This window comes from Sporobolomyces salmoneus (genome assembly GCF_050403485.1).
Source record: "Sporobolomyces salmoneus JCM6883 DNA, S_salmoneus_JCM6883_v1_ctg24, whole genome shotgun sequence".
In the NCBI taxonomy this organism is placed as follows: Eukaryota; Fungi; Basidiomycota; class Microbotryomycetes; order Sporidiobolales; family Sporidiobolaceae; genus Sporobolomyces; species Sporobolomyces salmoneus.
The window spans coordinates 135,185-156,377 of NW_027481139.1; the positions used below are offsets into that span (position 1 = coordinate 135,185).

At 52.0% G+C, this 21,193-nt stretch overlaps 7 protein-coding genes across 7 annotated transcripts; 3 read left to right on the forward strand and 4 right to left on the reverse strand.

Moving 5' to 3' along the window:
• Positions 1 to 241: 241 nt before the first annotated feature.
• CRM1 (exportin CRM1) lies at positions 242 to 5,053 on the forward strand (the record flags this gene model as incomplete). The annotated part of the gene is made up of 18 exons (XM_076632238.1): positions 242 to 247; positions 701 to 784; positions 853 to 1,151; positions 1,220 to 1,388; positions 1,470 to 1,634; positions 1,704 to 2,279; positions 2,343 to 2,481; positions 2,549 to 2,689; positions 2,753 to 2,966; positions 3,033 to 3,243; positions 3,312 to 3,761; positions 3,829 to 3,920; positions 3,985 to 4,140; positions 4,214 to 4,344; positions 4,415 to 4,580; positions 4,670 to 4,755; positions 4,823 to 4,942; positions 5,010 to 5,053. 18 exons carry the CDS (start codon positions 242 to 244, stop codon positions 5,051 to 5,053), a joined length of 3,249 nt encoding a protein of 1,082 aa, XP_076487773.1.
• A 604-nt stretch (positions 5,054 to 5,657) lies between these two features.
• ATG8 (ubiquitin-like protein ATG8) lies at positions 5,658 to 6,569 on the reverse strand (the record flags this gene model as incomplete). The annotated part of the gene is made up of 7 exons (XM_076632239.1): positions 5,658 to 5,697; positions 5,772 to 5,798; positions 5,864 to 5,982; positions 6,058 to 6,144; positions 6,255 to 6,310; positions 6,389 to 6,424; positions 6,479 to 6,569. 7 exons carry the CDS (start codon positions 6,567 to 6,569, stop codon positions 5,658 to 5,660), a joined length of 456 nt encoding a protein of 151 aa, XP_076487774.1.
• Positions 6,570 to 7,696: 1,127 nt separating this feature from the next.
• On the reverse strand, positions 7,697 to 8,966 carry JCM6883_005392 (uncharacterized protein; the record flags this gene model as incomplete). Its single annotated transcript, XM_076632240.1, has 5 exons — positions 7,697 to 8,207; positions 8,293 to 8,339; positions 8,413 to 8,772; positions 8,833 to 8,883; positions 8,949 to 8,966. The coding sequence occupies 5 exons, from the start codon at positions 8,964 to 8,966 to the stop codon at positions 7,697 to 7,699; spliced, it is 987 nt and encodes a 328-aa protein (XP_076487775.1).
• Positions 8,967 to 10,485: 1,519 nt separating this feature from the next.
• JCM6883_005393 (uncharacterized protein) lies at positions 10,486 to 11,798 on the forward strand (the record flags this gene model as incomplete). Its single annotated transcript, XM_076632241.1, has 7 exons — positions 10,486 to 10,514; positions 10,572 to 10,590; positions 10,663 to 10,761; positions 10,831 to 10,947; positions 11,427 to 11,537; positions 11,613 to 11,623; positions 11,702 to 11,798. The coding sequence occupies 7 exons, from the start codon at positions 10,486 to 10,488 to the stop codon at positions 11,796 to 11,798; spliced, it is 483 nt and encodes a 160-aa protein (XP_076487776.1).
• A 270-nt stretch (positions 11,799 to 12,068) lies between these two features.
• JCM6883_005394 (uncharacterized protein) lies at positions 12,069 to 15,035 on the reverse strand (the record flags this gene model as incomplete). The annotated part of the gene is made up of 4 exons (XM_076632242.1): positions 12,069 to 13,665; positions 13,736 to 14,419; positions 14,477 to 14,816; positions 14,927 to 15,035. 4 exons carry the CDS (start codon positions 15,033 to 15,035, stop codon positions 12,069 to 12,071), a joined length of 2,730 nt encoding a protein of 909 aa, XP_076487777.1.
• Positions 15,036 to 15,524: 489 nt separating this feature from the next.
• Positions 15,525 to 18,836, forward strand: JCM6883_005395 (uncharacterized protein; the record flags this gene model as incomplete). The annotated part of the gene is made up of 6 exons (XM_076632243.1): positions 15,525 to 15,773; positions 15,846 to 16,514; positions 16,581 to 16,890; positions 16,961 to 17,597; positions 17,675 to 17,970; positions 18,046 to 18,836. The coding sequence occupies 6 exons, from the start codon at positions 15,525 to 15,527 to the stop codon at positions 18,834 to 18,836; spliced, it is 2,952 nt and encodes a 983-aa protein (XP_076487778.1).
• A 191-nt stretch (positions 18,837 to 19,027) lies between these two features.
• On the reverse strand, positions 19,028 to 21,017 carry JCM6883_005396 (uncharacterized protein; the record flags this gene model as incomplete). Its single annotated transcript, XM_076632244.1, has 9 exons — positions 19,028 to 19,169; positions 19,231 to 19,408; positions 19,465 to 19,747; positions 19,810 to 19,982; positions 20,050 to 20,102; positions 20,170 to 20,240; positions 20,304 to 20,372; positions 20,441 to 20,690; positions 20,755 to 21,017. 9 exons carry the CDS (start codon positions 21,015 to 21,017, stop codon positions 19,028 to 19,030), a joined length of 1,482 nt encoding a protein of 493 aa, XP_076487779.1.
• Between the last annotated feature and the right edge of the window lie 176 nt (positions 21,018 to 21,193).

The following is a 21,193-nucleotide window of genomic DNA, read 5'->3' on the forward strand; positions in this document are numbered from 1 at the left end:
TGTGCCAAACTTGTGCGAATCTGCCTCAGCGACACTCTCACTTCGACCCTTTGTCTCGGTTTCTCTCAAGCACCTCTCGCGCGCCGGCCTTCACCAGTGAAACACTCGTCTGACGGACGTAGTACTATCCAGCGTCTCATTCGCCCCGTTCAAGTGGACTCAAGGTTCGCTCACTCTCCGGTTCAACCTCGCTTCAGCTCTTCAAGTCGAAGTACCTAGCCGACTCACCGCTCAAATCAGTATGGAGGTAAGTCTACTGCTTCCTCTATCAGTCACGCGCCTCGGCTAGTACGCAATCGAGATGAGGGTTCAGTCCTCCAACCTTCACCTCTCTCGGGTCATCGCAACCCTCAATCCGGGATAGGAGGGATATACTGGATATGGGCATCTATTGGGAGGGCTGAGCAACTACCGGGACAATTCGAGAAGAGTCTGGGAGAAACATGGAAACGACTCGGTTCGATCTGTGGCGCGGATCAAGGTCTACTGCTTCACGACGATCGTGGATGTCGATAAACGGTTATACGGGCGCCAACTGTAGCGTAGGCGGGCAGGAATCGACGGGGAGTCAGACGCAGGATTGGACTTTTGCCTCAACGTGCGAGGTCCACTGGCCGAGGACTCGCTGTTACCTCGTTTGCATGTTCACGGAAGTATTCAGACAGACAGAACTGACGATCCCTCGCTCCTGGACTTGCAGGCGATTCTCGACTTTTCGCAACCTCTCGATGTTACCCTTCTCGATCAAGTCGCTCAAGTCTTCTTGACCGGTTCAGGAGCGCAGGTGAGTCACAGTCGTCTTTCCACGTCCGATACCGGACCGAGATGCTGACGCGAGAGTCTCGGGAACAGCAACAACAAGCTCAAACCGTTCTCACCCAGTTTCAAGATCATCCCGACGCCTGGCAACGAGTACCCGAAATTCTCGAACGATCTTCGAATACTCAGACCAAGTATGTCGCTCTACAAATCATGGACAAGCTCATCAAGACACGATGGAAGGTTCTGCCAGACGAACAACGAACGGGCATTCGGAATTTCGTCGTTGGCGTGATCGTGAAGAGCTCGGAAGATGATACAACGATGAAGAGGGAGAAGAGTTACTTGAACAAGTTGAACTTGATTCTCGTACAGATTCTTAAACAAGAATGGTGCGTTTTCTCGTCTCAAATTCTGTTCGCGGTCGAATGCTCATTCCCCTTTCGTCCTCGGAATCCAGGCCTCACAACTGGCCAACATTCATTCCCGAAATTGTCACCTCTTCTCAAGCCAACCTCTCGATTTGCGAAAACAACATGGTTATCCTCAAACTCCTCTCCGAGGAAATTTTCGAATTCTCCGCCGAACAGATGACAACAGCCAAGACCAAGGCTCTCAAGGCTCAAATCGTACGTTCTCATCCCGGGATTCTATGCGAGAAGCTGTCGCTTACACTCGTCTATGCGATTCGCGCTCGCGATGGAAAACAGTGTCAAGAGTTCGCCGAAGTCTTCTCTCTCTGCGTCGAGGTCCTCGAGAAAGCCGACAAAGCTTCGCTCATCAAAGTCACCCTCGAAGCCATGTTGCGATTCCTCAACTGGATCCCTCTCGGTTACATCTTCGAAACTCCCGTCATCGACCACCTCATCACTCGCGTAAGTTCGATTCTTTCCGTTCGTCCCTCGATCATGTTTCTCACTGATGCGTCTCTCGAATCCGCACAGTTCCTCGACGTTCCCGAATTCCGCAACGTTACCTTGAAATGTCTTTCCGAAATCGGTGGTCTCTCGATCGGTCCCGAATACAACCAGAAATTCATCATCCTCTTCAACATGGTCATGACTAAAGTCAATACTATGATCCCTCCTTCGACCGACATCGCTGGCGTCTACGAATCTTCCTCCGATGCCGATCAAGAACTCGTCCTAAACCTCGCTCTCTTCCTCACGAACTTCCTCTCGTCTCACGTCACTATCCTCGAAACCGCTCAACATCGAGACGTTCTCCTCAACGCTCACCTCTACCTTATCAAGATCTCTCAAGTCGAAGAACGAGAGATTTTCAAAATCTGCCTCGAATACTGGGCAAAGTTGGTTGCAGATCTCTACGACGAGATGCAGAAGTTCCCCATGGGAGGCGATTTGGCTTCGAACCCTCTGTTGAACTTGAGTCTCGCGGGAGGATCAGCCGGATTTGGTGGATCGGGATCGAACAGTCATCAAGGAAGGAGAAAGATTTATACCGAAGTGTTGAGTAATTTGAGGTTGGTCATGGTCGAGAGGATGGCTAAGCCTGAAGAAGTACGTCTCATCTTCCGACACCGACGAGGGTCCGCTCGAAACTCACCCCTTCGTCGTCGATAGGTTTTGATCGTCGAAAACGACGAGGGAGAAATCGTTCGAGAGTTCCTCAAAGAGATCGATACTATCGTTTTGTACAAGAGTATGAGGGAAGTTCTGGTCTATCTCACTCATTTGGACGTTGTCGATACCGAGATGATCAGTGAGTTTCTTTCCAATCGCATCTCGCCTCCCAAAACTCGTTACTGATCATGGTGACCGACGAACAGTGACGGAGAAGCTCTCGAAGCAAGTCGACGGGTCGGAATGGTCATGGGCGAACTTGAACACCCTCTGTTGGGCTATCGGTTCGATCTCTGGAGCTATGAACGAGGAAACCGAGAAACGATTCTTGGTCACCGTCATCAAAGGTACGCCTTTCTTTCTTTCCTTCGCATGCACAATTCCACTAATTCTTTCCATTTTCCCCTTAGACCTTCTCGGTTTGACGGAAATGAAACGAGGGAAGGACAACAAGGCCGTCGTCGCATCAAACATCATGTACATCGTCGGTCAATACCCTCGTTTCCTCAAAGCTCACTGGAAGTTCCTCAAGACCGTCGTCAACAAGCTCTTCGAGTTCGCTCACGAGACCCACGAGGGAGTTCAGGACATGGCTTGCGATACTTTCATCAAAATCGCTCAAAAGTGAGTATTCTCTCATCTGAGCGATCCGAGGTGCTCCACTGATGATCGACTCGTTCGACTTCGTAGGTGCCGTCGACACTTTGTCATGCAACAATCCGGAGAGCAAGAACCTTTCGTCGACGAGATCCTCCGAAACCTTCAACGAATCACTTGCGATCTCTCACCGGCTCAAATCCATACCTTCTACGAAGCTGTTGGCTACATGATCTCGGCGCAGCCGAACAAACCTCAACAAGAGTTGTTGATCTCGAATTTGATGGCCGCTCCGAATGCTGCCGTGAGTTTGTTTTCCTCTCCAGTTTGTCGTTCGTCGTGGACTTACTCTCTGTACAATCGTCGACGCAGTGGGATCAATTGATGGCTCAAGCTGCTCAATCTGGAACCGAGATTCTCTCGAATCCCGAGAACATCAAGATCCTTTCAAACATCCTCAAAACCAACACGGCCGCGTGCTCGTCGATCGGTACCTTCTTCCTCCCTCAACTCGCGAGAATCTACATGGATCTCCTTGGTCTCTACACGGCCGTCAGTGGAATCATCTCGGCGACCACGGCAGAGCAAGGTTTGATCGCTACGAAAACTCCCAAGGTTCGAGGTCTCCGAACGATCAAGAAGGAGATTCTCAAACTCGTCGGAGAAACCTACATTCGCAAGGCTGAAGACCTCGAAGGGGTCAACCGAGATCTGATCCCTCCTCTTCTCGAAGCGATCTTGGGAGATTACAAGCAAAACATTCCCGCTGCGCGAGATGCCGAAGTCTTGAGCACGATGGTCACGATCGTCGCACGACTGGGTGTAAGCATTCATTCTCTCTCTTCTCGTCCACAAACGCAGCTGATCGTGCGTCTCGTCACGTTCCCAGCCTCTCATGACCGACAAAATTCCGGCTGTTCTCGATGCCGTTTTCGAATGTACCCTTTCGATGATCAATCAAGATCTTACCGAGTTCCCCGAGTAAGCTCCCCTCTCATACACGTCGCCTGTTGACCTACTGACGCTCCTCGGAATGTTCGACTAGGCACCGAGTCGCTTTCTTCAAACTCCTCCGCGTTATCAACACAAACTGCTTTGATGCTCTTCTCACTATTCCTGCACCTCAATTCAAGCTCATTATGGATTCCGTCGTCTGGGCTACGAAACACACTATGCGAGACATTGGTGATCTCGGTTTGACGTGAGTTGTCTCTTCTCAAACTGTACCTCTCCTCTTCTCAAGACTGACTCTTTCGTATCGTTTCTCTGTGCAGTATCTGCCTCGAACTAATCGATAACGTTGTTGCGGCTGGTCCGAACACGTCGAACGGTTTCTTCCAGGCCTACTACCTTCCTCTCCTTTCCGACATGTTCTTCGTTCTTACCGATGCTGATCACAAGAGCGGTGAGATTCTCTCCTGTTCGCATCTGATGAGAACCGAACGAAGGCTGACTCTGCACCGCTCGTTGACTAGGTTTCAAATCGACCGCTCTCGTGCTCGCTCGTCTTTTCCGTTTGGTCGAGAGCGGCGATATTCAAGTTCCCCTCGATCCGTCCGTCACATCGGCTCCCGGGAACTCTGCTTTCGTCGCCGAGCACTCCGCCAACCTCCTCAAACAAGCTTTCCCTCACCTTCAATTGTGAGTTTTCGATTCGAACTTTGACATTGACGAGTAACTCATGGTCGATCTTCCCGACACTGACTCACTATACGCTCCTCGGTGGACAGATCTTCTATCGCTGCATTCGTCACCGCTCTACGAGAACAATACGGTGACTTCAACAAGTTCCGCATCACTCTCCGAGACTTCCTCAGTAAGCTCTGTCTCTCTTGCCTCATCATACACTACGCTTAGTCACTGACGTGTTCGTTTTACTCCAGTCTCATTGCGAGAGTTCCAAGGAGAAGAAGCCAGCGATATCTTCGCCGAGGAGAAAGAGGAAGAACAAAAGAAGCAGAAGGAAGAGGAGGCGAAGAGGGCCGCTGCAGTACCGGGAATGCGTGAGTGTTCCTGTGTTCTTCTCAACGTTCGAGCATTGACTGACGTTCGCCCATCTGACACCTGCAGTAAAACCCTCTGAAGCGATGGCTGGAGATGACGAAGAGCTATGAACAAATTGCCTCTCTCGCTGTATCTTACCCTCACCTTCTACGTCTTCCGCTTTCGCCGTCCACTTTGAGACTTCTCGCTTCACCAATACCCGCTCGACGCTTTCGATTGTTCCCGTCTGAGTTTCGTTTCTACTCGTTCCTTTTCCCGTGCTTTCTCCCTCTCCCTTTGGTTTCCGAAGTCACGCTCCCCCTCTCGTCTTTCTCTTAAACTGTAATTAATCTCGTTGATCCTTCCTGCGGCGCGCTGTTGAGGCAAAGTGTCAAACGTCGAGAATTTCTACGCGCCAATTCCGGTCTCTTTGAGAGCATGTACTCGAAATGACTAAAGAGACTGCTTTGAGCAGAAGGATGTATCGCAGAGTAAGTACAACTACAAGGCTGAGAAAGAAAGCAGAACAGGAAAAAGAGAGAAAGAGTTTGAAAGAGTTTGAATGGGTGTGAAATGGGAACGCTAGAAGAGAACTAGTAGCGGGATTCATAGAGGTCTCGAAGAAGAAGGATTAACCGGATTGGCCGAGGATGAATAGAAAAGCGAAAGAGATCGAGACGAAAAAGACGATTATTACAGGCGAGAGATGAATCGAAAACGAGGCGAGAGAGGCGATTAAAGAGCGAAGGAGCCGAAAGTGTTCTCTCCGGAATAGCTGTGTCGGAGAGGGTGGAATAGATGAGTCAGGGACAGCTCGCATATGAAGCAAAAGAGAATATTGAAACTGACGTGATATAGAGGAAACCGTCTTCATCCCTGCGAGGCGGAAGAGGTCAGTCAATGTCAAGGAGCCGATCCCGTCATGAGAGAGCTACACTTACTTGTGTTCCTCGTAGATCTGACTCATGAGGGCCGCGGTTGGAGGTAACACTTCATCGACGAAAATGAAAATCGCCTTCTCGGGTTCCAACTTGATTCGCTTTCGAATCACGTAGACAAACTGCCCCGCGCAAGCAGAATGAGATACGTCAGTAAGAGGTCAAATCGAACAACCGGGGGAAGGAGGAGAACTGACTTGTCCGACGGTGAGATCTGCGGGGACCAGATACTTCTTCTTGTCGATAGTAGGGATGTCCGTCTTTTCTACCTTTTCGCAGATGACCTATGCGAGAGATCGACCGAAGTGTGAGCACAGGGGCGAGAGATGAGGGGATGGCGCGTTCCCATTGTTGATCGATTCAGGTGAGAACGTTCAAGGAAACGGCGACTCACGGGGATACGATCGTTGTACTTCTGTCTGATACGTTCTGCCTCTGCTTTGCGTTTCTCTGTGTACGCACACGAAGGTCAGCGATGACGATCAATCGAGAGCAACCCGAAAGAGGGGAGACGAGATCGAGACGTGCCAAAGACATGTTCATCCTTGAACCTTGCGCGTACCACTACAGTCGACAGAGTCAGTATACGAGTCTGCCCATAGTGCTCAAGCGACTCACTGTTGTTGTTCTTGAATCGGGTGGAAGAGGTGGAGTGAGAGAAGAGAGAGGGGTAAATGAATTGCTTATCTATTTGACGATTATATTGCATTACGATTGTCCTGTATTCGTATACTTCTAACTCGAGGCCATCGTTCGGTCCTCAGCAGCTTCTAGAGTCAGCCTTGTCGACTTCAGCGGGATCTCGACGTTGCGCTCTCGATCGAGACAAATCGCGACAGAATTTTCGATTTCGCTTCAGCGACTCCGAGCGCAAGACGAGCAGCGATCAATCCTCCGAAAGTTGTAGTCACACCCCTGTTGAGGTCAGAAGGGAAAGAGAGTCAGTGGTACGTACTTTGAGAGCATTCGAGCGTGCAGGAGCTCGAGGGAGTTGAGAGCGTTGGGTCGAACGGATTCGTACATGAGCGTCCTGTAGCAACGACAAACCGTTAGTTCGCACAGGTGAGCGGAAGAGGCGGAACGTAGACGCGCATGACTGCTCCCCAAACAATTGTGAGCCCTGAGATCTAAGTCGATTGACGAAATCAAGACGCAAGGAACACTTTTAATTGGGGCAGCAGCGACAGCGAATTCTTGAAATGTAGGAGACAAGTGCAGTGCATAGTGATGACAACAACGAGGATGAAAGCAAGATGCAGGAACTGCTAGTAGACACAAGCAGGAACAACAAGAGGGAAATCTGTTTGAAGAGAGCTGCGAGCTTTAGTGTTTCGTTTACGAGCAGAATACTGGAGAACTCACGCTACATAGACCGTTCGAGCCTCGGTGCATCGAGGCAACTTCACGACGAGGACGATGCTTAGTTGTCCTGTGGCGAACGGGGTGCAGTCCCTCTCGAATTCTGCACCGCTTTCGTCGAATCGAATGGTTCAGAGCAGTCAGACCCGGTGCGGCACGACTCGAGGATCTGGATCATTCGAGCTGCCGACGGAATCGCATAACTGCTGAACCGAAGAGCCCGAATCAAGCTAGCGAGGGAAATAAAGCAAAAGTTAGCTTGGATTCGCTCAAGAGGAATAATCAACGAGTCACTCACTCCTCCCGTTGGTGCGTTCTCGTGCATCCCCAGTCGACGAGAAGATCGATAGGACAGGATCGCAGACTTTCAAGGTAGTGACCGCAAGAATGAAGCCAATCCGTCGGCGACCGTCTACTATGCTATATTGTTAACGATTCAGCTCAACGCTCGTGCTATAGCAAGAGACGCGGATCGATTCATACCGGTAACCAGTCAAGTCGAGAGGCACTGCGCTCCAAGGCGTCGAACCACAACTCTCGCGACTTGTCGAGAAGATGGGAGTTCAGTGAATTATTGATGATGATGTTGTAAAGTGAGCGGAGGATCGCCATAGAGCTGGCTTCGTCAAAAATGAATCCACTAATGCAGGCATGGGGGCGGCGTCGCGGGTCTTTCAGGCTATAGCGAGGATCCGATAGAATACGGTCGATTGCGGCTCCGAACGCGTGAGCGGCCTGGTCGATTTTCTTCAAGCAGTAGGCAGCTGCTGTCGAAAGTCGAGCGGATGGGCTGAAAGTGAGGACGAATTCGAGGTGGCGGTAGAGGGATATCGCGAAAACGGCCCATTTCTCTTGCAAGGCGAAAGCTCTTTCCCGGGTTTCGGCAGGTTCGGGAGCTCCGCTGAAGACGAACGTGATGTCGGCAGGAACGGTTGGGAAGACGAGAGAAGGATGTTGATCGAAGAGGAAATAGTACTGTGAGGGAGTGCTGAACGAAGCACAGGAGCAATGCAAGTGGAGATACGTCAGCGTACGACGCCCTTGGCAGTTCTGAGTCTTTCTTATCAACTTACACAATCGAAGTTTGGTCTTGAAGGAGAGAGTGGTGAATTTCCGATAGCTGATCCAATCCAAGGGTATATAGCGTCAGCTACAAGGGGTCAAAAAGGAATACTCGCATGGCGCAGACGTACGACGATTTCCCTCAGCGGCTCCATCAACCCGTCCAGGACGTCTGATGTACACGTCGCTTCGGCGAGGTAAGCGAAACATTCTTCGATAACATTTCTCGCCATCAGCAATTGTGTAGTTTCGAATCCCTCGACACCAGTGACCGTGTTGATTGCGAAGAGCCAAACAGACACCTGTTCGGCAGCTTGTTCTGGAGAGACGTGATCGAAGTGTTGCTGCAGAATCGCGTCGGCTATGTTCCGATTGGCGGCGAGCATACCTTCCCGTCTGGCCATTCCCACCTCCCAGAGACACGAAGGATCCGACATGGTATCGAAGAGCGATTCAACCACAGGCACATCCGCTCCCATGCGCAGGAGAGCCTACAATAAACGAGGTTAGCTAGGGGTTTAGCGCAAGTGAGCGCGAAAAACGTTACAGACCGAGTGGTTCGTGAGGTGCATACCGTAATGGACCTGTGACAACGCGAAGAGCTGCACAACGACCGGACAAATGAGCTTAGTGCCGCGGTGGATAGCGGAGAACGGAGAAAACTGACATGATTGATAGGATCCATAGAGTCAAGCCGACCTTGAGATTTGTGAAGTCGCTCCGTCAGAGAATAGTAGTCGAATCCTTGGAAAATGAAGTCTTGCTCGAAACTCTTCATCCCGACTGCTCACGAAACAATCTGATGAGCTGATTCTCAAGCGTTCTGCAAGTTACGAGCGGCGAGACCTACTTTCGACCAGGTGGTACGTCAACGAGTAAGACATGTGCAGTGTAGACCACCTCGTCTCGGGAGAAGATGGTCCTATCGCGGCAGGGGATCTTCGAGTGTGCTTGCGAAAAGGTTGAATTAATTCGAGATACGACGAGTTCAAGTTCCTGTCCGTTCGATCTCGTCAGCTACATCTACAGCATTCCTGATCACGGCGTAGTCACTTCATGGGTCCTGAACACTCTTTGCCAGCTCTCGAACACCTCTCGCAACTCGATGTCTTTCCCTCTTCTGTTCTGACCCATCTGCAAGCCCTCCTGATCTTCCGGCACTGCTCGCAAGGTTTTGTACGCTTCTTCTCTTCTGGTTGAGGGCATCGGCGAGGTTCAGGAAGGGTGAGAGCGAGTGTACCCGGCGATTCAAGATGAAGGGATTTCGTGGCGAAGGCGCTCGAAAGCGGGGGAGATTCTCTCTTGATCCTGGCCGTAGGTGGTGAGGGCTCCGGTGTCGGGTAATCTCGAGCAGATCTGCTCTGCATGGTGTGACTTTGTTGACTGAATGTTGAGCAAAGAGCAATCTTCCCCCCTCGATCTGCTTCTTGTCCGCTCCCTTGTCCCTACCTACCGGCTCGCGATCATTTCGACTAGCCAAGCTAAGTCTCCTGTACTCGAACGTATCCGGTCTCGACATATTCGAGCTCTATTCCCTCGAGCTCCCCTCGCGATCGCACAACTTCTCGTTTCTTAATCTGTACCGACCTGGACCTCTCTGTGGCAATGAACAACCAGGACCATATGCTTATCGGAAGCCGCGAGCTCCGACTTCCGCGCCAGAAAACTATCCCTGCTTCCGCTTACTTCTTTCGAAAGGAGGCTTGTCGTTTTGAACGCCTCTTCCCCCGTCGGGATTCACTGTTTCGGTAATATATCCAAGACTCCGAAACCTCTCGCAGATGGACGACCTCGAGGAGGAATGAGATACAACTCTTGGACCCGGAACCTCACCTTTCATCAACCGCCGACAGAGAGCAACAGTTTAAACTCGACCCTACACTCTTCCGTGGTTCTTGGACGGCTCACTCGGTCACAGACGCAACCTTCAACACTTTCCCCTTACCCAGCTTTTCGCTTTTCGCAAGCGGCTCCGGCGAGATGCTGCAATTTCGTATTTCTTCTCCTCTCGTCGTTCTGGGTTCAGCTCTCAGCCTGTCATCTTCTGTGCTGGCGGCGGATTCCTCTCTCGGACAAATCAAGACAATGTAAGCTACACCTGTCTAGCGTGCTCTTTGAGCATTACAAACTGACGGGATCGAGCTTTCTTTCGTCCAGTTTTGCCTTCGGTGACAGTTGGACTAGTATTGGCTACAATCCGGCCAATGACATTGACAACATCGACCTCTATAACGTAAGTCGTATCTGTACATCGTCGCTCGCCATGCCCTGACAATTCCCGCTTCTCTAGACGACCTCAGGAGGCTCAAGTACGTTGAGTTCGTTCAAACCCCCCGTACTTCTGCGAAGAGTTGACCAGTTCGCTCGCAGTTTGGCTACAGTATCTCGCAAAGAACTACTCGGCAGCGTCGAGCTCGTATCACGACTTTGCGTCTGTCGGCGCGACAATCAACAACAGCCTCGTATTCTCGAATCCTGCGGTGAGTCTCGGGCACGGCCGTCTGGACCGGTCTGGATAAGAACTGACGGAGTTCGGTCGTCCCGACCAGACTGATTTCGCTGCGCAAGTCGGGTTGTTCGAAACTTACTTTGCGAACTTTTCACAAGGCGGGACTCCTCGGTGGATTGCGAATGATACGCTGTTCTCGATTTGGTTCGGAAATGATGTGAGTCGTATCAGCTTGACCTCGCTCTTCGAAAGTAACGTTATCTTCGAACGGCCTAGGATCTTTACAACTGCGTAACCACCGACGAAAGCTTTGTCGACCTTGTCCCGCAAATTCTCGCTTCCTTCGATCAAGCTGTGGGTCGCCTGTATAGCCTTGGCGGTAAGTCTCCTCGATCCTCTGCCATTCGATTGAATACGCTAACGCTGTTTCGATTAGCTCGCAATTTCCTCTTTTTGTCTCTCCCTGAGCTCTCACTCTCGCCACTAGGGATCTCCTCGCCAGGAGCGAATACGACGATATCATCTTCTGTCAGGCTATGGAACGATCAGCTTTTCGATTACGTTTCTCAGCTCTCGAATAGGTACGACCAATCCGTCGGCGTCTCGTTCGACGCTCAGAAGGCAACCCAGGATGCGAGTTTCTCCCAGTCTCACTAGTCCCCGTTCAGGGTACTTACTCTCGCCCCCGTCGTACAGCTACTAGAGGTTGCGAGTCGTCGGGGCTACAAGAATGTCACAAACACCTGTGAGGCTTACTCGGATATCGTCGACTCGCCTGACGCCAACGATTCGACCTGCGACGGCGCTGTGAGTTTCCTCTTTCACGACCCTCTACTTCCGTTTCCCGCATCGGCCCTGACTCGCTTCATGTTGCTACTTCAGCTACGACAATAGTAAGTTCCTTTTCGCGCATCAGTCTCGGAGCTCAGCAATACTTCTGCCCACTGACGACTCTCCCGCCTCCCTTTAAGCTTTTGGAAGACTGCATGGAACCCTACTTTCCCGGTTCATGAAAGTCTCAGCACCTCAATCGCCAAGGTGAGTACTCAGTACCCTGCATCGGATTAAGCAGGTGATTCACCTTTCTTGTTCTGCATAGGTACTCAAAAATGAATTCTCGACAAGGGACTCGTCGGATCCAACGAGTGCATCGTCCAAGAGAGCCTCGTTGCGATATCCGCTGCTCTTCTTGCCTGCCTTTCTCTGGATCTTGTCGTAGTGCAATACTAGGTAGCTCCTTGAGGAAAAGGGTTCGAATCGAATTGCGGTATGGAATAATGACAACAAGCTGAGAGAAAGAAGCGAAGCAGAAACGCCGCCGAAGAATTCTCGTTAAATTCAACCCAATCTCCTACCCGTCAAAGCTCTGAAAGCTTGCCTATCGCATTCTGCGTTGAGATCTTTCTCTCCGAGAACTTGCCACCCATCCATTCTCCCGAGTTTCCCTGCCGCCATCACCTTCTTCTTCGCCATTGACGATTGATCTCCTCCCGATTCTGTATCCATTGCCTGACTCAAAGCGGCCGCAGCGAGGACGGCCTTGAATCGTTTCTCCTCGATCGCGTGGGCTAACTTTCCCGATCGAGTCGTGGGCGTCGTCCCATTACTTGCGAAAGACGAGGGACTGCCACTGTAACTGAGATCGAGTGCACAACCTCCAGTCGGAGAAGCGAAGAGGTTCTCGGGGAAGCGACCGGGACATCGAGAGTCGGAGGAAACGATGATTGTCGGGGGACGTTTCGAGTAAAGAGTTGGGGAAGCGAAGGACTCGATCGGGACGAGGTTGAGAGGCGCGAGGAGAGGGTACGGAATCGAGGAACGGTTCGGAGTTTGATGCGGGAGTAGTTGAGTAGAGGAAGGAGGTTGAGGAGACGAGACTCGAGATTGAGTTGTCGGAGATGGTGAAACAGACGAGAGGTTTATCGAATCCGTCGATGGTCCGTCTCGAGATGTCGAAGGGCCCTGAACCTGCTCGGTTGATTCTGATTCGCACGCCAGGACGTAGACCCACCTCGCTCCGACCGTTTTCAGGGCTTCGATGACTTCCTTTTTGTCCTTCAAGCTCAGACCGACCAAGAGAGCGCAGGTATGAGTGCCGACGGCGTTGATCGGGGAGAGGTTCTGAGTGATGACTTCGGCGAGCGCTAAGACTCGAACGTTCGTGTACTTGTGAGTCGAGAGAGGTGAAGGAGGAGTGTCGTATGTCGGCGGTTCCGAGTATCGAGGCACGCTGAGGTCGGCGAATTCAGAAGCTCGAGCGGGTGGAAGGACTTCGTCGGTCGCAGAGAGCGAAGAGGTTGAGATGGGTCGAGAAGGAGGACCGAGATAGGCTCCTCCATAATTCGGTTCGATATCTCGCATCTTGATTCGATCTTCGACGAGGAATGTGTAAGGGAGTCCGAGGGTGTGCGCTTCTCTTGCGAAAGTTTCCGCAACCGAGGCGGAAGGAACGAAGAAGGTCTTTTCGAGAATGAGGCCGGAGAGAAAGAGGGCGTGCTGAGTTTGAGCGTAGGTGAGCTGACCGGGAGCAGCGACTCCAGGTAGGAGAGGATGAGTGACCGGGGTAAAGACGGGGTTCAGATAGCGAGAGAGTTGACCTCCTTTTCCGAGATTGATCGCGAGGAGAGGGACAGTGTGAGGAATGACATTTCCACCTCCCGGTGTCGACAGCGAATCGACTTTTGCGCGGAACTTGAGGAGTTCGAGATTCGAGTCGAACGAAGTTGGGGTCGAGACGAGCTTGACAACGTCGCACCCGAGTCGTGCAGCTCGAAGGTATTTCTCGAGAACTTCTTGACTCTCCCATCTCCATTCTCCTTTCCGATCATGATCTGCTCCGAGACATTGCGTCGCCGCGCCTCTCATATCCAGGAAGCGTTGAATTTGCGAGTCTGGCAAAGCGAGTTCGAGGTCAACATATTCAGCCCCGAGTTTGCTGCAAGGAGAGGAAGGAAAGGAAGATCAGCAGCGATTAGAGCTAAGCTGGACGAGGGGGAGATACTGACAAGCCTAGTTCGACAAGAGCGAGATAGTCGCTCATGAGTTCTGGATTGTCGTGGTAAGGATCTGGGAATGCGCCTCCTTGTCGCTCAGTTCGGACGGTGAAGAGAATCGGGAGGGGAGAACATCGTCGCAAGTGTCCGAAACACATTGCGACGAAGTGAGGAGAAGGGTATCTGCGTCGTCTCGGTGTCGAAGCGTACGATCCAATAGGTGTGTGGTCGTTCGTTGGAGAACTTGCCCGCGAGGCTGAAACTGAAGGAGACTCGATTTCGACCAAAGTATCGACCCTCATCTCGATCAAATCGACTCCTCCTGCTACCTTCTTGATTGTGTCGGCGGAAACGACTCGAAGATCTGGGAAATTGAGGGCGACGAAACTCGTCCGAGGTCCTTTTGCTCCCCTTCCCATCTCACTTTCACAGGCCCCGTAGCCACCGAACTCTCCGGAACTCGGCCCCGTTGCGACTGGTGGTCTAGGACCCGCCGTCAGGGGAACGTGAGAAGAGGCGAGACCAAATATCGAGCGGAGGAGTCGGACGAAAGCGGTTTCGACGTGCTTCATGAGGAAGGGTGGGGAAGGCGGAGGAGGGTATGCAGTGAGAGATACGATCGTGTGAGTGCAGAGCGATTCAAAGTAAGGCGTTCGACGAGCCCAGACATGTCGGATTTCTTCTCCCCATGAAGGTCTGAAAAGAGAATCGTGAGCTTCTAATCTCCTTTGGGCTATCGTTGGGGGTACTCACCTTGCAGATTCATCAACGAGATACCTTACAGTCTCTTCCTTGTCCCTCACCGCGTGAACTATCGTTCCACCTCGATCCTTGAACATTCGCAACAATTCTCTGTTCTCTTCCCTTTCTACGACTCCACCTCCGCATGCGATCACGAAATTCTTCGGATGATCTTCGAGAATCTTCTTCAGGATCATGGTCTCTGCATCTCTGAAGCCTGACCACCCGTGTCGAGAGTTGACAAAGCTCGAGATTGGTCCATGAATTTTAGTAAAGGCGGCATCGAGATCTACGAACGCTCGTCGGAGGGAGGTAGCCGCAATCAGTCCTAGCGTTGTCTTGCCGACTCCACCTACACGAGAGAGAATGAAAGAGAGAGCGTGAGATGAGTTGATCTTTCGGGCTCCCCAAAGGCGGTTTCCCGTCCTTCCGCTGCTTCAATAAGACTAGGAGGGGACTCACGCATTCCAATGAGAACGATCGAAGCATCGGGGGCGTAGAGTGCAGGTCTTGAGGTAGATTGAGGAGAAGTCGGGACTTTCGGAGCTTGATCGCCCGAGTTTGAAGGCATCCCCGGCAACCTTGTTCCGTTTAACACTCTGTGGTTGGAAGTCGTAAGAGATCGAGTCGAATTAGTGCAGCGAGAATGCGGAAGGAAGGAGAAGGAACCCTCTTGACCCGAAACTCGGATTCGCCGTAAACGTTTTGCTTCCTCCGCTTTCGAACCAAAACGCTACCCCGCCTAGTGTAGATCCGTTCATTCAATTCTCGAAGACAAGTCACTCACCAAAGCGACACCAGAGTCAAGCAACTGCGAACGCGGTCAGGAAATACACCGATTGGCAGAGTTCGGCTTGCGGTCAACTACCTCCACCACCTCGTCAAGTCTTGCCGCTAGTTCGTGTGCACAACGTAGAGGATCTGATCAGCTCTTCGCGGAGATAGGGTCGGTAAACGAGTAAGTCCTCCCATCAATTTCTCTTTTCAAAATTCTGTTCTGCCCCACACCTCTCGACTGATCATTTCTAAGCCGTGCGCAGATCGAGGACGATCAGAGAAGATGGACAGCGACTCGGATCAGCCAGAGAAGAAGAAGCGAAGGGTCACAAAAGCGTGCGATCAGTGTAGAAGACGTAGGATAAAATGTGCGAGTTACGGAGATGGTGCGCTTGACGCTCCTTGTGTCATCTGCACCGACGCCGGTCAAGCCGCTTCCTGTACCTATACACGTCCGACACGGAAACGAGGTCCTCAAGCAGGCAAAAGTAAGAGTTTACAGGAAAAATGCGACGCATTCGAACGATTACTCGTGAGTCCCTCAATACCGTCTTGGGTTCGACAAGCAAACGTCGTTGACCCTTTCGTGTCTGTCTTTTTTAAGGGTCACCTGCTCATTGCGGTTCCTTCGATCACTACCCACATCGACGTTTTCTTTCGTCATTCGACCGCGAATCCTCCTCCATCTGCTTCTCCCTCGTCTGCTTCATCGTCAAATGCTCTTCCGACGACATCGGACCAACAGATTCAAGCGTATCAAGGCTCTCGAATCGCTCAACAAGTCGAAACCGTCGCAGCTCCTTCGTCAGCCCCATCTTCTACCACGACGACGAAACGAACCAAGAAGGAAAGTGCTAACTCACCGGCACCTTCTTCTAACGCTTCGCTTCCGACCGCGTCCCCAAATTTCGGCTATGCGAATCTCTCAGCTCAACCTCATCCGTCCCCAGGTTTCGTCCTGCCAAACTCGTTCTCGACTCCTCACATGGCGCAAGGCGGACGTATGCTGTATCCCTTTGCTCCAACGTCGACCAACTTTGAGCTCCCAACAGACGCACTTCAAGCACTCGCTCGAGCGGCGGTTCCAGATCAGGAGCAGGCCATGGAAGGAGTCGTGCCAGCTTCTCCGTTCCTACCACAAGGAGGAGGAGGACAAGGAGCTGCTGCAAGACCGAATCGTCTCGACATTCCCTTGCTACCGAGTGAATCAATTCGAAATCAACTGCTCGACCTTTACTTCAACCAAGTTGTTCAGCCTTACTTCCCCATGCTCGTACGCCAGCACTCTCCCCTCCGCAAGACCGTAGTATCGCTGACAAGATTGATACTCCTACTGCAGGACAAGACTCTCTTCCTTCGGTGGTCTGCTCACCTTCCAGCTGTTCCTACTCGCACAGCAACCTCTCTTCCCTCCTCTCGTCTCATTGCTCCCACGCTCTATCTCGCCGTCTTCGCTCTCGCTTCTTCCTATCTACCGCCATCTGCAGCCGTCTCGACTCATCCTCCTCGGGTCTGGGCAGAAGCGGCGAGAGCTCACCTTTGGGCGGATATCGAGAGATCTCCAAACCTCGAGACGGTTCAAGCTGCAATTATCGGCGTCCTCGTCGACTGGGGAGCTGGAGAACTGAACAGAGCTTGGATCATCAGCAGTTCGTGACCCGCTCCTTTCCGAGTCGATCAAAGTGCCGATGCTCACTTCGCTTGTTTTCGTCCCAACAGGTATCGCGGTTTCACTTGCGATCAATCTCTCCCTTCACCTCGCTGCTTCAAGTCAACCAGATCCGAACTCACTCAAGCTCAAAACGTTTCATTCAGCTCTCATTCTTCACACCCTCCTCTCTCTTCGATTGTCCCGAGCCCCTCTCGTCGTGCTCGAAGACTACAACGTTCCGATTCCTCCGATCGACGGGAATGAAGATTTCGAGTTATGGAGGAGTGACAAGACACCCGTCGAGTTGCGAGAAGACTGGAAACACTCGATTGACCCGATGGCACCAACGATTGATTCACCTTCGACGACGACCTCTCAACTTTCACCCGTTCGAGCTCCACAGGCAGTCAGATCTGCTTCGTTATCGACCTTTGCAAAGATGGCTTCACTCTGCGCGATCGGTCTCGCGATTTTGAGGTGGGACGTTAGTCCGAGACGAGGTTATGGACAAAGTTTGGCGGCCGGGGAAAGGGAAAGGGTTGAACTGATCGAGAGTCTGAAAGGGTGGGCGGACGGTCTCGAGAACGAGTTGAAGTTAGGAGGAGACAAAGGAGGGGGGGTCGAGAGGTTAGAAGAGAGAGCGAGATGGTGCGTCGAAATGCATCTGGTTCTCGCTGCACTGAATCTCAAGTTGAGACCTGACGCGTGAGTGCACTCCTCTTCCACACACACACACTCTCTCTCGATCTAGCCTTGACTTTTCTCTTCGTTCGCAATCTTAGGTCTTTCGCTGCGACGGCATTTGATCCCGTACCTTCAGCTCTCATCCTTCTCCATCACATCTTGATCCGATATCAAGCACTCTTCACTATGTATCGCTCACTACCGAGCATCGATTTCTCCCTCCATACGCTCTCGGCAACTCTTTTCGAACAAAACGACTACGCTCCTCATCAGCACGACGCGCCTCTGAAAGCGTACGATGAGATGAGCCGTTTGTTCCCGGTAGCAAAGTCGAGCCTGGATGGATTGAGAGCGAAAGTAGACGGTCACAAGCGAGAACTGGGGTTGTTGAGAGGTGAGTCGATTTTGCCCAAATTCTCCTTCTTGCGAACCTGACCAAGCCGCTGACCGTGACGACTATGCCCCATAGGTATCCATCCGATGTCGTCATCGGTTCCACCTCCTTCCTCATCGACAACAGCCACGGCCCCTCTGTCGGAACCTTTCCAGGCTTTCCTCTCGTACTCCGCCGATCTCGGACCTGCCGCGAATCCTCAAACCGTCCTCGACTTCGGTTCATGGGATCAAACGGACTTGCTGTTCAGTCTCGGTCTCGTCGGTAATCCGAACGATCCGATCAACGGATGGGGTCTACCTCCGAGCGAAGAAGATCGAGATGGATCGTCAGTTCCACCACTCATCGAAGCGAACTTTCCAGCGTTCGAAAGCGGTCTCCCGTACCCTCCTGGAGGAGGAGGAGGAGGAAGCGCAGGAGGCGAAACGAATTCGTCGAACATGAATCTCGATCAATCATTAATAAACCTCGCCTCGACTTCCTTCAAGCACGCCGAAGCTCCGAGAGATCGACCCTTCTCCTCGCAAACCGATACAGCGCACCAGCACTTCGATCCCTCTATCTTCGGTCATCTTTCAACACAATTCCAGCCTCATACTTCGCACTCGACCTCATCGTCTTCGCTTCATCATCCTCCTCCTTCCTACCCTTCTGCACAATTCTTCACCGGTCCGAGCTCGGTAGAGGCAGGCTTGGACACGAGCGGCGATGCGGGAATAGCAACCTCGGAGGAAAGATCGACGGATTTGTTGACGAGATGGTTAAGTAGAGGATCTATGTCTCTCGGAGGTTTCGAGCAGGGCGACAACCGAGCCTTGAACGCGGGAGAAGTGGAAGGTGGAATAATAGACGGAGGAAACGGTTGATCATGGGCGATCTTGATAGTCAGAAGCTGCAGATTGAGCTCAAAGTGAAACCGGTGGTTCTTCGCTTTCCTGGATTGCTCTCGGCAGCCAACGTCTCTCAATGTTGACTCTACGAAAGGAATTGAGACTCTCGTCACGTCTCAATCGGGTCCAACGACAGTAGAATACAGCGCATCGAGAGCAGCACGTTCCTACGCAGGCGTGGTTCCACCTTTCCTCTTTCCCGCTGTCTTCTTGAGTACGCCAAAAGTTACTCCTCCGAGAGACGAGACCAGACTCAGGACACCAACGAAGATGATCAGATCTTGGAACCCGAATCTCCCGTACGAGTCGCTGCATCGACGAAGTGCTCAGCGCTGTTCTGAGTTGACAGAATGTGAAGAGGTGAACTTACGACTTCCAACGCGCTTCGCTTGGGTCGTACAACGCCGAGGAGAGGAACGGCGAGAAGAGACTTGCAAGGCCGCGCACCATTCCCCAAGAGGCCATCAGAGTTGCTGATACATACGGATCGGAACCTCCTATTTCTCGAGTAGCTGCTCCCCAATAAGAGGAGATCGGCGTTGTTGCACCTGAGAGAAGAAAAGGTCAGAGAAAAAGTTGAAACTGCTGGGAAAGCGAAGCTCACCGAAAACGGCTGCAAAGATGAAAACCTTGACGAGACTATCAGCAGTTGACCACGCCCCGAGCGCTACAGCACCTCCGACGACTCCGAGTGTGGTTGCTGTCAAGGCGAGAGACTTGTCGCTGACGTAGCCGATCAGCATTGACGCGGTGAAAGAAACTAGATTGAAACACGCAGCGACAACGTTGGGAAGGAAGGTGTTCGAGCCAGTCAGATTGGAAGCATAAATTGGGAGGTATAGCGACACGGGGAAGTAGGCCATTGAGGCGACCAAGGTTGTAATTATCTGAGACGACTTTTCAGTTCGCAAAACAAGGCGCGAAGGGTAAAGGGAGAAATTGGACCCACCATGACGTAGTTGACTGGGTGATTGAGAGCCTTGACATTGATGAGGAACCACTTTGGTCGAGGCTGCCCTTTCGCGAATCGAGGAGGAGGAATTCGAGGGCGAATGAAGTAGAGCGAAACGGAAAATGCGACGGCGCAGACGAGACTCCAGACCCTTACAGTCCAAACGAAACCTAGTTCATGACTCGGAGATTGCGTCAGGTCGAGAATGGGATAGATAGAATGGACTAGTGAGCGCACCGACTTTGTCCAGCAAAGCGCCGAGGACGAAAGGGAACACGGCGCCGCCCAGCCTTCGCGGGATTCATAATTGTCAGAACTAGCTACAGATGCGATATCGGAGACACCGAGACGACTGACCCAGTTCCGCTGAAAACGATCCCGGCTGCGGTTCCACGTCTCTCGACAAACCACTCCGGGATCCAAAGTAGCTGACAATTCGAGAGGCTCAGACGTCAGTGTACGCCAACGGTATTGCGACCTATATAGCTTACGACGGGCCCGTACAAGACCGCTCCGCTGAGACCACACACGACGCCTTGCGCAAAAATTAATTGCCACACCTGTGATCTTGCAACAATGAGCAGAGATTCCAGGAGCTGACGAATACACGAGTCAGAATAGAGCTCACTTGGGTGGCGAACGACGAGAGAAGTAACGAAAGAGGATAAACTGCTGCCGAAATGTAGAGAGCCTTTCTCGCATGATCAGGATACCGGCGGAAGGCGTTGTTGATGAAGACCGTGAGGAAGAACATGAGGCCGAGCTGGATGGTTCCGATAGAAGACAGGGCAGCGAGCGAAGCCCTGGACCAAGGCTCAGTAGTTTCGAGATGAACGAGGATGACGCTGTATGATATAGCATAGCCCCAGATCTGCACCCTATCACGCTCAGTATGCTATCGATCAGCTCCATCTCCTTGCACACATAATGAGAGGCGCTCACTCGAGAATCGTAGCGGCAATGACGAACTGCCAGGCGGCCCAGCCCCTGTCGACAGGAGGCAGCTGCGCTTGCTCTGTACCAGTAGATGAGAATCCCAAGTGATTGTCGATACCATCTGTGGAGACTATCGAGCTGTTGCACGGGGTCTGTGATGATTCGGAGATGAAGGAATTGGGGTCGACTTTGCTCGTCGGTCGAGATGAGGAACCGGCTGGTGATGGGTCTAGCTGGGCCAGCTCTATCGAATCTGTCGGCACTGCCATGAGTCGGGTACGAAGTGGTTTGTTAGAGAGAGAAAGTGCTTGAGCCCGTGCCTCTCAATTCGCATATGCATGGACCTCATTTCTTCGCAAACTACTCGGGTGCCAGGCAGACTTGTCTAGTACCATATTTCACTAAGAAAAGAAAATGCAGGGACAAGCTAGAGAGACGAAGAGGA